Raw genomic sequence first — 14,421 nt, 5'->3', positions numbered from 1 at the left:
AGAAGTCCCAACGCCAGTAGTTACTGGCATCAGCCCGTCTTTTCAGTGGTGTTGTCGAGGACCCAGATTCTTCCACATTTTCTCCTCTGCCATTCTTAGTGTCCTGGCTTTCGCCTTGCTGCCCTCTCGCATTGGAAGCTTCAGAAGCCATTCTGTGGCCTGCACATCAGCGTTCAGGGCAGAGGAGGGGCTGGAGGTGGAGCCAGCCCATCTGCCCTCCTAGCAGGAGAAGCTTTTACCTTCCCGGGGGCTCCTGTCCTTTGTGCATGCCAGAGCTCTGCAGAACGGCTCCTCCAAGGTCCGAGGAAGACCCCCAGCCTCTATGGACGATACTTGTGAGAAGGGGACTGGGGAACAGACGTCTGTTCGATTAGCGAGTGGCCAGTGCCTGGTGCATTAGGTCTCCTGGGTGGAGAGGGAGACGGTCACACAAGAAAGTAGAAAAGCCCCATACAGCTGGGAGGTCTAGGTAAGGCACCAGGCCAAGTCAATGGCTTTTTTTGTTTTTTTCTTTAAATGCTGATTGCTTTCTTACCGTATTTCTTAACACAGCTCGTTGCCACTCTGACTTCCAGTTAGCATGATGTTGGCAGCCAAACCCTATCCTTATTCTGGTAGTAAACACTGAGTATTTCTAACAAGGCAAATACATTAGGAAGAGAGATGAAGGTTAATGAGAATTTAGAGCTAACTTTTAGTTCAGAATTTGTGGATGTCTTGCCGTGTAGTCCCTTATGTAATCTCTATGATGCTTTATTGATTTTTAAAGAGAAGATGCATGTGGTAAATAGGTTGGTCTCCTTAGAAAAATGTATGTTACTTAATCACAATGCAATATATCCCCAGTTTTATACATATGTGAACAACAAGCTGGAGCAAATAGAATAACATATTTAACTGGCGTGCTTGGCGGCATCGAGTATTCTAGATTGCTAACTTTTGAGAACTCGCGTATTCCCTGTCACAAGTTTCTAGGTCTAGTTTTTAGCCTAAGGAGAGTTCAGCGGACATAATCTTGAATGTCTTACAACATTTTATGGGTGGTTGGTGCCTGAGAGCTCTGAGCAAGAGTCTAAGACCCTGCTGTTTGATCGGGTAGCCAGTAGACACACATAGTCATTTAAATTCAAGTTTGGATGAAAGTAGAAGACATGAAAAATTTGATTCCTTAGTTGCATAAGCTCCATTTCAGGTGCTTAGTAGTGACATGTGGCTGGCGGCTCCCATGTCAGGTAGCCACGGCTGCAGAATACTGCATCCAAGAACATTCTGTGAGGTAATGCTGCTCTGAGAGCTTGGCGTCACCGTCCCAGTAACTCACTGTGAATCAATTTCTGGTACCAGTTTATTTTATTTGACTTTTCAAAAATGAAAATGTTTTAGTTTTACAGTAGAGTAAATTTTGTGCACATTTCCTATATTTTTCTTTTCAGTTAAGTTTCTGTGTTCTGATTTGACATTAATAGAAAAAGATTTGGCATAGGCTGTATTTCTGGTAGGCTTTAAGGCCCTTACGAGTGGCAAACAGGCTCACTTTCTGGTCCCTGACAGGGACCAGATCTTACTTACTGGGCCACTGGTCCTCTGTACATCTCCACCCCGTTTTAAATCTTTTAGAAGAAGTAAAACATAGGAAAGGAAATGCAAAACTAGAATTCTGTGAACCGTAAGTATTTGAAAATGAAATTTTCTTCTAAGTATAAAAAGATTTGTAGAGGAGAGAATTATTAAAGTGTCCATGAAACCGTGTCCTTCACCACCATCTCCGCTAATCTCCCGTCCCTCCCCTACCCCTCGAAGTCCTACTTTTCTTTATTTGTCTTAATAAGGTTGCTGCTTTCGAGGGCACCTTCTGCTCATGAGGGTCTTTGAGGTTTTATTTGGGAAAATGAATTTGTTTCTCCCCTTGCTTGCTTTTTTTTTTTTTTTTTTTTTCTTTTTTTGCCCATGGGATTATTCAGAAAGGAAAAACCCTAGGGTCAGAGTCCTCCCCTGGTGCTTCGCCTAGAAATGCCTCTGCACGTAGGGCTGAGCGGGAAGGGCCCATTCCCGTGACCCAGCTCATTCAGGAGTCCATGCAGAAGTCAGGAGGAGCCATGGATTGATTCAGTGGTTGGTGGTGTTTGTGTCTTTCTTTTGATTAGGTATGAGCAGTGAAAGATGAGGTGCATCGAATCCAAACAATAATGTGGAAAAGAAAATCTCTGAGAAAGTGAAGAATTACAGTTGATGAAAATTAGGCTTGTGGGAAACTGACATATTGCTTTCTTTTTTCTTCTCGTTAAAGAAGGCTGCATTGTGGGCTTTTGCCCTGTGTGGTGCCTGGACGGACAGTGCTTGGGGCTCTGGGAGTCTGCATCTACAGTCCTGCTGCAGAGCCCATGCCTCTTCTCTTGACTCTGCCCGCTCTCCTGCTTGAGCTCAATTCTGTGTGGCGGGAAGCCCAGGCATTGCCTGTCTTTTGTGTCAGACTCCAGATACGCTACTCAGGGGATGAACTCTTACGAAATTATGAGTTAGGACTGTGCACACAGGAGCCCTTTCACCGCCATGCCCTCCTCCTCGTCCCTTGTGTGCTGCTCTAAGCAAGTCAGAGCATCTAGTTAGATGCTCTGAAGGGTTACTGTAGGGACCTCAAATCTTGGCTACCATACAGATCTGGTACTTCTTTGCTCTTGGTTTTTTGTTTCTTTTACTTTTTTTTAGTTTTGTTTTCATTTCATACCTTTATAAAAGTTTTTCATTTTTAAAATTAAAATACTTTCTTCCTTAATGATGTAATGTATGGGGATTAACATAAGAATAAAAAAAAATTGTAAAAATAAAAAAATAAAAAATAAAAAAAAAAAAATACTTTCTTCTTTCTCTTAGATTCAGAATATTAAACAGACAAACAGTGCTCTCAAAGAAAAACTTGACGGTGGAATAGAACCATATCGGCTGCCAGAGGTAGGATTACATTGACATCATCTTAGAAGTCATGACCAAGTTTTATGTGCTAAGAATATAATGCCTATATAATACATCTCCAGTATACAACCCATAGAAAGAAAGGTATAGACACAATATTGAAAACCTAGTTGATGTTGAAATTCTGATAGGAGAAAAAATAAGATTCATTAACTCTTGTAAGGACATACGCACGTGTAGATGCATTATGCTCATGTGACTCATTTGGATATGCAGGTCATTCAGAAATGTAATGCACGTTGGACCACAGAAGAGCAGCTTCTTGCGGTACAAGGTATGGGGAGTCCTTCTTGTGGGCTTGCAGCCCTGGCACCTTTAGGAAAAGTCATGCCTCACCCCATTCCCATCCCACCACTTGTGGGAGTGTGTTGGGTTCTGAATGGTCAGAAAGTACAAAACCCCAAAAGCAGCAGGTTGTCAGAATTTTACAGTTGGGAGGTATTCTAGTCCTGGGGATCCTGAAAAGAAGAATGCAGAATGTCCATAGCCACAGGATGCTGGCTGGGTGACTTCAGGTATCTTGGGACAGGTGACAGAAGGTGCAGATTTCTGGATGACAGGGTCATACTGGACTTCTTAGATCAGTCATCTACGAAATAGATCTACGTTGCTGCTTTTTCCCACTGGTATAATGCATTAAGATAGTGCCTGCTGTTAGAAGCCCCGTATGTTTTCTTATCTAGATAAAGGAAGGGGTAAGTCTCAGTTGTGTGGGTTTTTCAAAGTTGTTTTTCCCCTATATTGAAAAACAATGCTCTCTTACGTCCTTAGCCATCAGGAAATATGGCCGAGATTTTCAGGCAATCTCAGATGTGATTGGGAACAAATCAGTGGTACAAGTGAAAAACTTTTTTGTAAATTATCGACGCCGCTTCAACATAGATGAAGTTTTACAAGAATGGGAGGCAGAACATGGTAAAGAAGAGACCAATGGGCCCAGTAGCCAGAAACCTATCAAGTCCCCGGATAATTCTATCAAGATGCCTGAAGAGGAAGACGAGGTAAATCTGAAACAATAAGATCGCTGCCAGGTTCATGCTCGATATTTGGTTTCTTCTTTGATGGCCTTTCTCAGCTGTAGAAAAATTTTTAGCTCTCAGCTCTGTCAGTGACTTGACTTTTACCTATAAATACCATAATGTGAGTGTTGACGCCAGTTAGTTTTTGGTCACTAGGTAAATTATTCAAATTTAATTGCTGTACAAATTCTTAGTTCCATCCTGGTTTCCTCCAGTCACAGTATATTCCACATTACCAACATTCCTCAGATCGAGTAAGAACTCAGCCATAAAACAGTTAGTTGGAAGTGCCCTGAACAGCGTCAGTCAAGCTCAGTCATATAAAATGCACTGTCATCTCAATGGGAGGTTAATGAACTTACTGGTAAATCGGTGCAGCTAGCCAACCAGGAGCTCCTAGGTCTGTCTCTGCTGTCCCAAATCAACCAGACTTTGATGCTGTTTGGGGCTAATGGGTTTAAATATTGATGGGGACAATTCCAGGTTCTGTGGTTGGCTGGACCTTCCAGGCTGGTGGCTGACATTCTGGCAATCTCCAGGATAGCTGCACCTATCTCCTCTGCAGACTCGGCACAGCTTAGGCAGCCAGACTGGTGAGGCTGCACGGCCCCCGGTGCTGTCTCCCTGCTTCCTGGGACAGGGCTGCCGGCCTTTTCCCTACCTAGTCTGGCTGGCCCTGCTACATGTATTTACCCCCGCTCCCACAGAGGAGGAGAATGGGGCTAGACAGAGGTAAGAGTTCATTGCCAATCACTTGACATTTGAGTTTGTTCACTGACACGGAACTCCAAGGATTAATTGAGCTTTACAGGAAAATTTACTTTCTCATCAAAGCCTCTCCCAGACCATGCAGGAATGATTTGAAATTACCTAGTTTGTATTGTCTGTGCTCCCCCTTTACTCTAAGAGGCTGGTTATAAAAGCTGCCCAGAGGCCCCCCTCCTGACCTGAGCACACACAGTGCCTCACGAGGGAGATCTGCACCGCCCCCCACTATGCCATAGATGGAGCGCTCCGTGCCTCTGCACCAGTTTGAAAGGCCACAAGGTACTTCATCTGTCAGAAGGGTGTTAAAACATCCTCATTTTGTTAGACTCTTTAGAGCTTTCTACCAGAAAATCTTTGTAATAAGTGTACAGAATTTATATTATTAACAATGTGAGTGTTTTCCTGAGCCACACGCATGCATGGCCCAGCCTGAGACCCTGCAACCTAGCAGCATGTGAGCAGAGAGAAGGGGTTTGCAGCTTTGAGCAGTAATTCTTGTCCCAGTGCTAGTTGCCACTTTAGCAGCAAATTAACTTCCCTCACGTCCTGCACTCAAGAAGCATTGAAAGATGAGAATTACCAGGGAAGGAATATTAGAATTTGCAAGAATGACAGCTTCCATGTGTGTTTTTCAGCTTTAGTCCCAGGAAGCAGAAATAATAGGAAACTCTAGCTTTCTTCCTTCTTCAAATTTAATCAAAGTGGGTGTTGGCAGGGTTAGCCTAAAGAATGTGGTCGTAAATTTGGGACCGAGGGCCATCACCAATGGGATGGCATGTGAGTTCTTTCCCATATATTTTCCTCCCTTTTCTTAAGCCTGGTTCATTCACTGACAGTAATTCTTCATGGTCCATTCACCATGTTGATTGCACATCAAAATATACGCACATAATTCTCTTCACAGTCTCTGGGAGCATTGGCTCACCCATGACCGCATTTCCCACCAAGCAGCACGTCTTCATGTCTCTCTGGTGGTTGATCTTCCATGTGTCTGTTTGCCCACCCTTCTCTTCAAAACCAGCACTATTACCTGACTTCTCTTTAATGTATGATCTTTATGTTGTCTGTAAACATTTTCACCTCCTCAGTCATTTAAATCCCCGCCATCACACACCTTATTTCCTTTTCTTTGGCTCCTTCCTTCCTTTTCTTTCTTAATTTACTTAAGAGAGAGCAAGAGAGAGTGATCACAGAAGGAGAGGCAGAGGGAGAAGCCGACTCCCTGCTGAGCAGGGAGCCCGATGCGGGGCTCGATCCCAGCACCCTGGGATCATGACCTGAGCCGAAGGCAGACGCTTCACTGGCTGAGCTACCCAGGCGCCGCGGTCCCTTTCTTAGGCTCCTTGTCGTACCAGCCTTCCCACTCTACCACCCTGCTTTTCTCTTCTCCGTATAGCAGTTTGCAAAAGGAAATCAGTCTGTACAGGGACCAGCTGCTTCTCTGTGTCCATGAGGGGCCTGAGGGAACTTGTTAGAATGCTGGTTTAATTGTCTGTCTAGTCAGTGCCCAGAACTGGGTGCCCCTGTAATTTCTCATTCTTGTGTAGCCCGTGGATTCCAGCAGCTAAGAAAGAGGCCTGCTAGTGTCCTGCCCACCCCTTCTGCCCTCAGATTTTATGTGTTAAATGTAGCACAGACAGGGAGGAGGACATCAGAATTGCCAGAAGTTCCAGTAACATAATGGCCTGTTAGCTGTAGGCTTTATTTTCTTCAGGGCCTAGAAGGGAAGGCAGCCCACGGGTTTTGAGCTTTTGAGATTCAGAGTTCTCTGAGGTGGACAAGGATGCAGTACAGAGCGGGGGTGGGTGCGTGTCAGAACGGGTGATGGGGATGCTAGACAGGACCGGCTCAGAGGTAGAGTCTCCCTTAAAGTTACAGAATGGCTTGAGTGTGTTACTAGTGAGGAGAAATCTCCTGACCTAACTGTTCTCATAAATTGTGATATCGCCCGAAGGAACCACAGTTTTCAGATTTGGGGTTCATAACCCAGTGGTTTCCCTAGCAGTAAGAGAGACATCATGAGGGTATCAGTGAGCACTAAGGTACCTTGTAACTTTCTGGTTTGGTTCTGGGAGTCTGTTTTAGTTCAGAAATGCCTTTGAGGCTTTTAAAGAAGATCCCACAATCTTGGCTCTCCTGTGTGTCGCTGTGTCCCAGCGCGGGCCAGTGGCTGTTGGTTGAGTGGGGTGGGTGCCACGGCTTCCCTCCAGCCAGTGCTGACACGCCTGAGAGCTGCCTTTGGCCACGCATTGTGCTGACAAGCCCTTTCCAGGGGTTTTATCTGATCCTGCGAAGTAGACATCACTATTGTGTCTATTCTGCAGATGAGGAAACAGAAATTGGAAAAGAAGTAACTCATCCAAGGATCCACATCTAGAAAGTGGAAGAGCCAGGATTCGAGCCTGAGATATCTGGCCATGGAGGCCGCCCCCTTAACCTTGCCTGCCGTGCCCAGGCCCTGCCCTTAGGAACACGCATGCGTGCGGGATAGACAGGCGGCCCACACCCTCTCGCCCTGTCTCGCCAGACCAGAAGTAGTGGTTTGCGGTGTTTACCTGCTCTTTGATTTTTTTTTTTCTTTCCCCTTTTCTCCTCAGGCTGCTTCTGTTCTTGACGTCAGATACGCATCTGCTTCATGAGAAACTCTGGTAGCTTTGAGCACTTGGTATGGACGACTGTGTTATCCAGGATATCAGGTATTACAAGACATCACCTAGCCATCTGCATCACATCTCTGTGGACAAGCAGCTATTACCAAAAAAGGCATACACTTCCAGTCCTGTGCTCCATCTGCCTTAATTCTGTGCTCGTTCCTCCATGTGGCGCCACTTCCCAGAGAGCCCCTTTGCATCTCTCACACTCTGCCTCAGTGCTGGGGAGTCTTCGTGGCCTGCACGCCTCCTGTGACTCTGGGGACCCCTCCCCAGTCGAAGCTCCTGAGCCCCACCAATGGCAGCTCTGCCCAATCAGCAGCTTCTTCAAACAGGTAGTCCACTTGGAAGGCACGACTCTGTTCCTGCATGGCCTGCAACTTCTACTTTGTGCATAATGTAATTTTCAGAGTGACTGTGACCCTGTTGGCCTTTTAGAAAGTTTCTCTTGGTCTTTTCTGAGGCAGCCACCTAAGTGATATCATGCTTCTTTGGAAATCACCGTATACTGGCAGACTGCATTATAACCTCCATTGTGCCAAACATCCTGAGACAGCTCTCATTTCCCCAAATGTTGGGTGTAATTATGGTTTGTAAATTTATCTGGCTTAAATCTCGCCCTTCTCCCTTCCCAAGTGGTAGAAAGCTCATTCACAGCAACTGTCCTTGGACGCTAGCTTAAAGGGAACGTGGACCTCAACACTTTCTGCCTTCAGCTTTCAGCATTGTAATCCCAGGACGGGAGCCAATCCTGTCTTTTTGGATCCCCCCACCCCACCATCCAACTCCAAGAGATGCGGTCCATACCACTGTACCTGGTGCTTGTGCATTGGAATTGGTGCCTTCTCCTTTTGGCAACCATGTTATCAACCCTTTTTCTGTTTTAGTGTCTTATTTCTTCTTTAAAGTTTATTGCTTGCCAAAGATAACATCACTGAGATTAGGAGACAGGGGAGAAATTGCTGCAGATTCTGACAGAGTGCAGATTTTAAATGTCAGGTTAGCTCAATAAAGGGTATTAGAATAACTGGTGAGGGTTTTATAAAAGCTACACATTATGTGTTCCCCGTTTTGTTGGTATGCCTGGCCTTCTACATCTCACTCCATACAGCTTTTTTTGTCCTTCGTATACTGACGTGATCATATAAACCCCATTCTTTCTCTTTTAATATTATAGTACAGGACAGAGAAGTGATCAGTTTATCGGCTCTAGTAAGACCAAGACGAAAAGAAACAATGTACAAAGTGGTCTGTAATGCCTTTTGGTTGGACTGGGAACAAGTAAATGTTTCTAATAAATGTTCTAAGATTTCCAGAATCACTTATTCTCGTACCAGACTCTGGACCCGCTGCGGGGCTGAGGGATAGACTGTCAGACTGCGTTCTCGCGTAACCTGTGTCCCGCCCACGGTCAGTCCAGCCTGCACTAAATATGTTGAAGGAGCTTTTGTTGTTGCTGTTTTGCATCATTTAAATATTTTTCCTGCTTTCAATACCAAAAAGAAAAAATGCAGATGCTTTAAGGCACAAACAGAATTCTTAAGAATTTAAAATATGCAATTAAAATCTGATGTGTTTTGACTCCCAAGCACCTTGCCTCCCCCCCCCCCCACTTTTTTTAAAGTCAGCTGATTGTCTCTTTAGGAAGAACGTCAGCTAGAAACCTAGACTGTTTGGATTTGTATGTTTTTAGAAATCTGGAGAAAGGTCATTCACAAGGGCAGTAAAATGGGACTTTCCCGACTTTTGTCATCTTGTCCCTTCACAGGGAGTCTGTGGGTCAGGTAAGAGCGTGTGAAGAACGGCATCTGAGGAGGCCAGAGGGCAGTCACAGCTCGCTGCTCCTACCTAGACGGGGTAGCCTAGTAACACTAGTCATGAGGTAGGATTGGTTTGGGCTCGTATCCTAAGCCTGCTGTGTGATTGGAAAATGGCAGGTAAACCATGGAGAGGAGGTGGCAAAAGTTTTGCACATCGCTTAAAGGGGACACTAGGCAAGAAGCGAGGCCGTAGGTTCTCTTTGCTTCTCAAGGCCTCCTTCCTCTTTATGGAAGCAGCAGGCAGTTTGCTGCAGTGGGTCTCGTTCTGCCAGTAGATCTGTTCCTCTCCGTGCCCGGGCAGTTCTCCTTCTGGCAAGGCGTGAAAGCCCCATGCTGGTTCCTAGGGAGCGGGGCCCCTGAGTGTGTTCTGCACCATCCCCTCATGTGCTCGCCCAGTGCTGAGGAATCACTGCTCCAGTACCCGAGGCCGGCCACAGCAGCCCGGCTCTGGCTTTCTCCACCAGAAGGGGGCATCGTTGTTGTCATTGGCCAGAAGGAAGAAAGATGGTGGTCTTTGCCTGACTCCTTCTCCACCTTGTAGTTTCAAGCATAACGTAGCACTGTGTTTTAAACTGTTTCATTACACTGTCTTTGCAATGATGTTGTAAATGCAAGAAATCACTTAGCTTTAAAAGCTGAGTGATTGATCTTATTTATGTGAAGCCCCTTTTTTAACATATCAAGACTTCGGTGCATCAGCAGGTCGTGTTTGGATGTATAAGGGTCCACGGTGACAGCTGCTGCGGATGCAGTGTTCACTTAAGCTTTGTCTTCTTAAAAATTGATCAATGTGAATGTCATAATTATATATATATTTTTGTGGAAAATTTCTCCTAAGTATAAGTTATTGTGCAAAATATAGTACCATTGAAGCAAATGATAGTTTAACTTTTAGTTTAGAAATCCTAAAAGATATAAATTGTACTGCATATGCATTAAAAGTTTGTTCTATTTAATTTTATGTAGGTGTGTCAAGTGTTAGGTAAAAATTGTTTTCACTTATCCATTTAAACACCTTGTTACTTGAATATTGTGCTGACTGGTCTGAACCAGCGATCGACCCTGTAACATAGCTGTTTTAACCAGGAAGGCCGCGCCTCAGTTGTGCTCACAGTCAGGTGCTGGTGCCTACAGGAGGCGGCAGTTAGTGTAACACACCCACCGCGTGGTCTTGGGGTGTTTGTGGCCACCAGGACACCAGTTCCTCAAAATGGTTTTTGATAGTTTTTAACCTATACAACCCTTCGATGGTCACCAACCTCTCTAATCAAGAAATGAAAATGAAAAAATCGTTGCGTTTTACAAGCTTACTGTGGTGGACTAATTAAGCAGTTGTTTTCTGTGTATAAAAGTTCCCTCAGACACCACGCACCACTCTAAGTGTGCTCACTGTCACTTTAAATTTCAACTACGCCCTATTTTTGTCTTTCTAAATATCAGATGTACTATTGGTATAATTGCATACCAAAAATAAGCCAAACAGTGCATTACACTAACTGGATCCCTGCTTAAACGGAGCAAAGGAAAGACGGAGCCAACTCAGACGAGAGCCTCGTCTCCTCTCTCGTCCAGCCTGTGTCTAAGCCCAGTGACCCAGGATCCAAGCTTTCAGTATCGAGTGAAACTTGGCTTCCCGTTGACTCAAGGTAGTTAGCTAATCTGAATCTAGTGATCTTGTGCAATGCTCAAAAACAGATTCTCTCTCCGCCCCTCCCTGGGTCCCTGCAGCTTTCCCTCTTACACTAAAGCACAATTGCGGCAATGTTACAATTCAGAAGAAGGAAGGTCAGTAGAGTCTATGCATGTCGTGTGATAATGAGTGTTTACAGTCACCTTCTCCGAAAACTAAAATTTTTACTGGAGTGGATAGTATTCCATTACGTAGACCTATCAACTTTGCTAAGTGCTTTTTAGATTGCTTAAAAATTTTTCAAGATTTTAAAAGATGTATAAGGTTAAGTTTGCAAATATAATGGAAATGCTGTATATCTTTTGAAGTGATAAAATCCATGTTGGAATTTTAAAGAAAATATGTTGTTAATAATGCTGTTGTAAGTAATATTTTAATGTCTCTTTTTGCCTGTTTTCTATATCAGCACACTCATTGTGGTGAATGTTCATAGCATTATAATTGCTTAGCCATTGAATGATAACATTTGTTAGTGGAGATCGAAAAATTTATTTGTGAAATTCTGCAGAATTCATTTTTCTATTTCTAATATTTGCTGAAGTTAAATAAAAAATTTTCAAGCCATTGATGTAATAAAATATGAGACCAAACCATTTTCTGCACCCTCCCCTTTCCATCAAAGCAGTGCTCCGCGCTAATGCGTAGTGGGGTTTTGCTTTGGGCCTTGGGGTTTCGGAGCGTAGACGCCCCCCAGAACTACACCCTTGGAAGCAGCCACGGATGCCTTCTGTGTTTAGCCTTTGGCTCTCCTTGAACTGCAATTTTTTTTTTTTTTTTAATTTTAATGTACGATGAACTTACAGTTGGGACCAAGTTGAAGTACATGAATTCATAAAAGTTGGCAGCTGTTGAGGGCTTACATTTTAAGGTTCAGTGAGAGGACATTTTTTTCCCCATTAGTGGTTTTTCTCTTTTCAGCGTGACCAGGCTTGACACCTGGATGCTGGCCTCTGCACAGCCCTGGACCGTGGCAGTGAAGAGGCGGACCACTGCCTTGTCGCCTCTGGTCTGCCGAGAGTGGACACAGCTCTGACCTCAGCACCTCCGAGTGGTATGAAGAACACTCTGAGCACCCACTGGTCACCTCTGCCATCTCCTCTTTCGTAGCCAGAATGTAGGATCTGGCTAGAGAACTGCTAGAAGAACCTGACTTCCGAATCCAGCGTTGCTTCAGGCAGCATTTAAGATACGCAGAGGGGGTCCCTCTCTGTGTGGGACTTGGCAGGGGGTAGAAGGGGGTTCGCAGGACACCTGTGAGAGTTCGTCCCCCAGTCACCACGCTCGGCGTCACAGGAGAGGTCTCCGTGGGTGACACCTGAGGGCAGCAGCCAGGAGGGGCGGACAGAGGCTCAGAGGCCGCCACGCGTGCCTCGTGGAGGTGCCTCGTGGTACCGAAAGCACCCTGGGCTGTCCTGCCAGGAGGTGGGAGGAGGGAAACGGAGAGTGCAGGCGCAGGGAGAGAGGAGGAGAAGAGGAGGGTCAAGGCTGAGGGAAGGAGGTGGCCCGCTGTCAACAGTGCTGGACGCCTGCCAGGATGGGGGCCAAACGGGCCGCTTGGGCTTGGCCTCCATTGCCTTAGAAGAGCGACCAGCACTAAGGGAAAGACGCGTGGAGGGAGTTAGGGCAGTGCTGAGCGGAGGGCTTCCAAAGGCGGGCCTAGCCGCCACGCCGGTGCGGGGGCCTCAGGCAGCGGGGAGACCTGGCTGGGGCCCGACCCCGAGGGTGCCTGAGGAAGCACGGGCCCCGGCCGTGTCTCGCGCCGCAGGGCCCCTGGTCTCAGGCCCGCAGGCCCGCAGGCGGAGCTGCCCTCTCGGGGGCGGGCGGCGCTGGGGGCTGGGCGTGGGGGCAGCCCCCGCGGGCCACGGTGGTGACCGACTGAAGACGGCCCCTGTGCCTTCTCGTCCCCCGCTCCCGTTCCTGGGATCACGTTCAGAATCAAGCCCTCCTCGTGGGCGCTGCTTTCCAGCGCCCTCGGGGCCAAGAACACGCGGAGGCGGCAAGTCTCCCTGCCGGCAGGTGTGTCCCGGGCTCCATGGCTTCTGGCCGGGGGGGAGGCCTGGAGAGCGCTTGGCAGCCTGTATTTCGGGAAGGGGCGAGGCAGCAGCTCCACCCGGAGCGCGGGCACTGAAGGCCAGCCTGCTGCTCCCGGCGCCCGCAGCTCCGTTCCCCGAAGCTGTGGCCCCGGGGAGCGCGCCGCGCGGCCCGGTCTCCCTCCTCCTCGGCAGTTAAGCCCCGCCTTGTCCCCCGCTGCAGCGGCTTCATTAGGGGCCGGGCGCTCACGGGCCACCCCGCCGGAAGCCGTCCCCGGGCAGCCTCCCAGGTACGCGGCCCCGACGCAACCGCGGGCCTTCCCCGCTTTCAGCTCTCCTTCCCTGGGCCGTGCGTTCCCCCGGCCGGGCCTGACCGCGCTCGCACCGGGCTCCGCGCCCGCGTCCGTCCGTACCTCACAGGGCCCCGGCCGGAACGCCTCTGCCCCGCTCCTCCTCGCAAGTTCTCCGTGTCTGCACGGCTGTGCGTCTGGTCACCTACCCCTGAGTCCCCCTCGCGCCTCCCCCCATTGCTCCTGCGGCGACAGCTCGAGCCCTTCCTGGGCCGCTCACCTCGGCCCGACACCCCTCGTCCCCCAGCCGTCGTCAGGCTGTTTGCTGCTTAGAACATCTGTCTTCTAGAGAAACCCAGCCCGGCGTGCGTGTGCTACGTGACCTTCCCGCTTCAGGAATGTTCTGTGCTTGTCTGGCTGCGGTGCCTCCCCCTGCTGCCTGGCCCTGCCCCCACCACGTCCACCTCTCTGCGCTCACCTCTTTGCTGGACTTTTTTTTTTCTTTTTTTTAAGGATTTTATTTATTTGACAGAGAGAGACACAGCGCGAGAGGGAACACAAGCAGGGGGAGCGGGAGAGGGAGAAGCAGGCTTCCCGCCGAGCGGGGAACCCGATGCGGGGCTCGATCCCAGGACCCCGGGATCATGACCTGAGCCGAAGGCAGACGCTTAACGAACGACTGAGCCACCCAGGCGCCCCTCTTTGCTGGACTATTAGGAAATGGCGTAAAATGTCTCTTATTCTTCGAAGTAGGCGAGCCTGCAGGGGGATGGAAGGCACGCGGTGGAACGGGAGTCCCCGCCCTGCACCCCTCCGGCCGCCCGTCCCCGTTGCGGGCACAGCCTCCAAGCACACGGGCAAACAGCCGTCCTCGTGCCTGCCTTTTTTCACCCGACACACCGCCACCTTCCTCTTAGGACACGTCTGTGCCTCTGGTGGCTCCATGGTCGTCGGTTCTGGTCCTCCGGTTAGGACTCCGATGATTTCTTTGTCCTGTCGTCAGGTGCCGGGCAGTTACCCTTTGTGGTGCCGGCCAACTGGGGGTAACCATTTGCTTCTGCCTACCCGCCAGCACCGCTGTAGGATAGATACCTAGGATGGGAGCTTCTGGGTCAAAAGACCTGCTGATGCTCACACCGGCCGCAGACCCTAACGTCGTAGCAGCTTCTCTCGCACTTCTGTC

At 48.2% G+C, this 14,421-nt stretch overlaps 1 protein-coding gene and 1 long non-coding RNA gene across 2 annotated transcripts in view; one reads left to right on the top strand and one right to left on the bottom strand.

Moving 5' to 3' along the window:
* The window catches only part of RCOR1 (REST corepressor 1), a 112,654-nt gene extending 103,928 nt beyond the window's left edge, over nucleotides 1-8,726 (top strand). The window contains exons 9-12 of the mRNA XM_081829873.1: nucleotides 2,872-2,949; nucleotides 3,187-3,244; nucleotides 3,742-3,971; nucleotides 7,355-8,726. Of these exons, the coding sequence (XP_081685999.1) occupies nucleotides 2,872-2,949; nucleotides 3,187-3,244; nucleotides 3,742-3,971; nucleotides 7,355-7,396 (408 nt within the window). The 3' untranslated portion in view covers nucleotides 7,397-8,726. The remainder of the gene's footprint in view (nucleotides 1-2,871; nucleotides 2,950-3,186; nucleotides 3,245-3,741; nucleotides 3,972-7,354) is intronic.
* A 2,353-nt stretch (nucleotides 8,727-11,079) lies between these two features.
* Nucleotides 11,080-13,715, bottom strand: LOC145723348 (uncharacterized). Its single transcript, XR_014148269.1, has 2 exons — nucleotides 13,519-13,715; nucleotides 11,080-12,330 (listed from the first exon to the last, which is right to left on the bottom strand). It is a non-coding gene; the product is annotated as an uncharacterized LOC145723348 (long non-coding RNA).
* Between the last annotated feature and the right edge of the window lie 706 nt (nucleotides 13,716-14,421).

Source organism: Leptonychotes weddellii, chromosome 9 (genome assembly GCF_054177405.1).
Source record: "Leptonychotes weddellii isolate Sample4059 chromosome 9, ASM5417740v2, whole genome shotgun sequence".
Lineage (NCBI taxonomy): Eukaryota > Metazoa > Chordata > Mammalia > Carnivora > Phocidae > Leptonychotes > Leptonychotes weddellii.
This window is presented reverse-complemented; position numbering and strand designations above follow the sequence as displayed.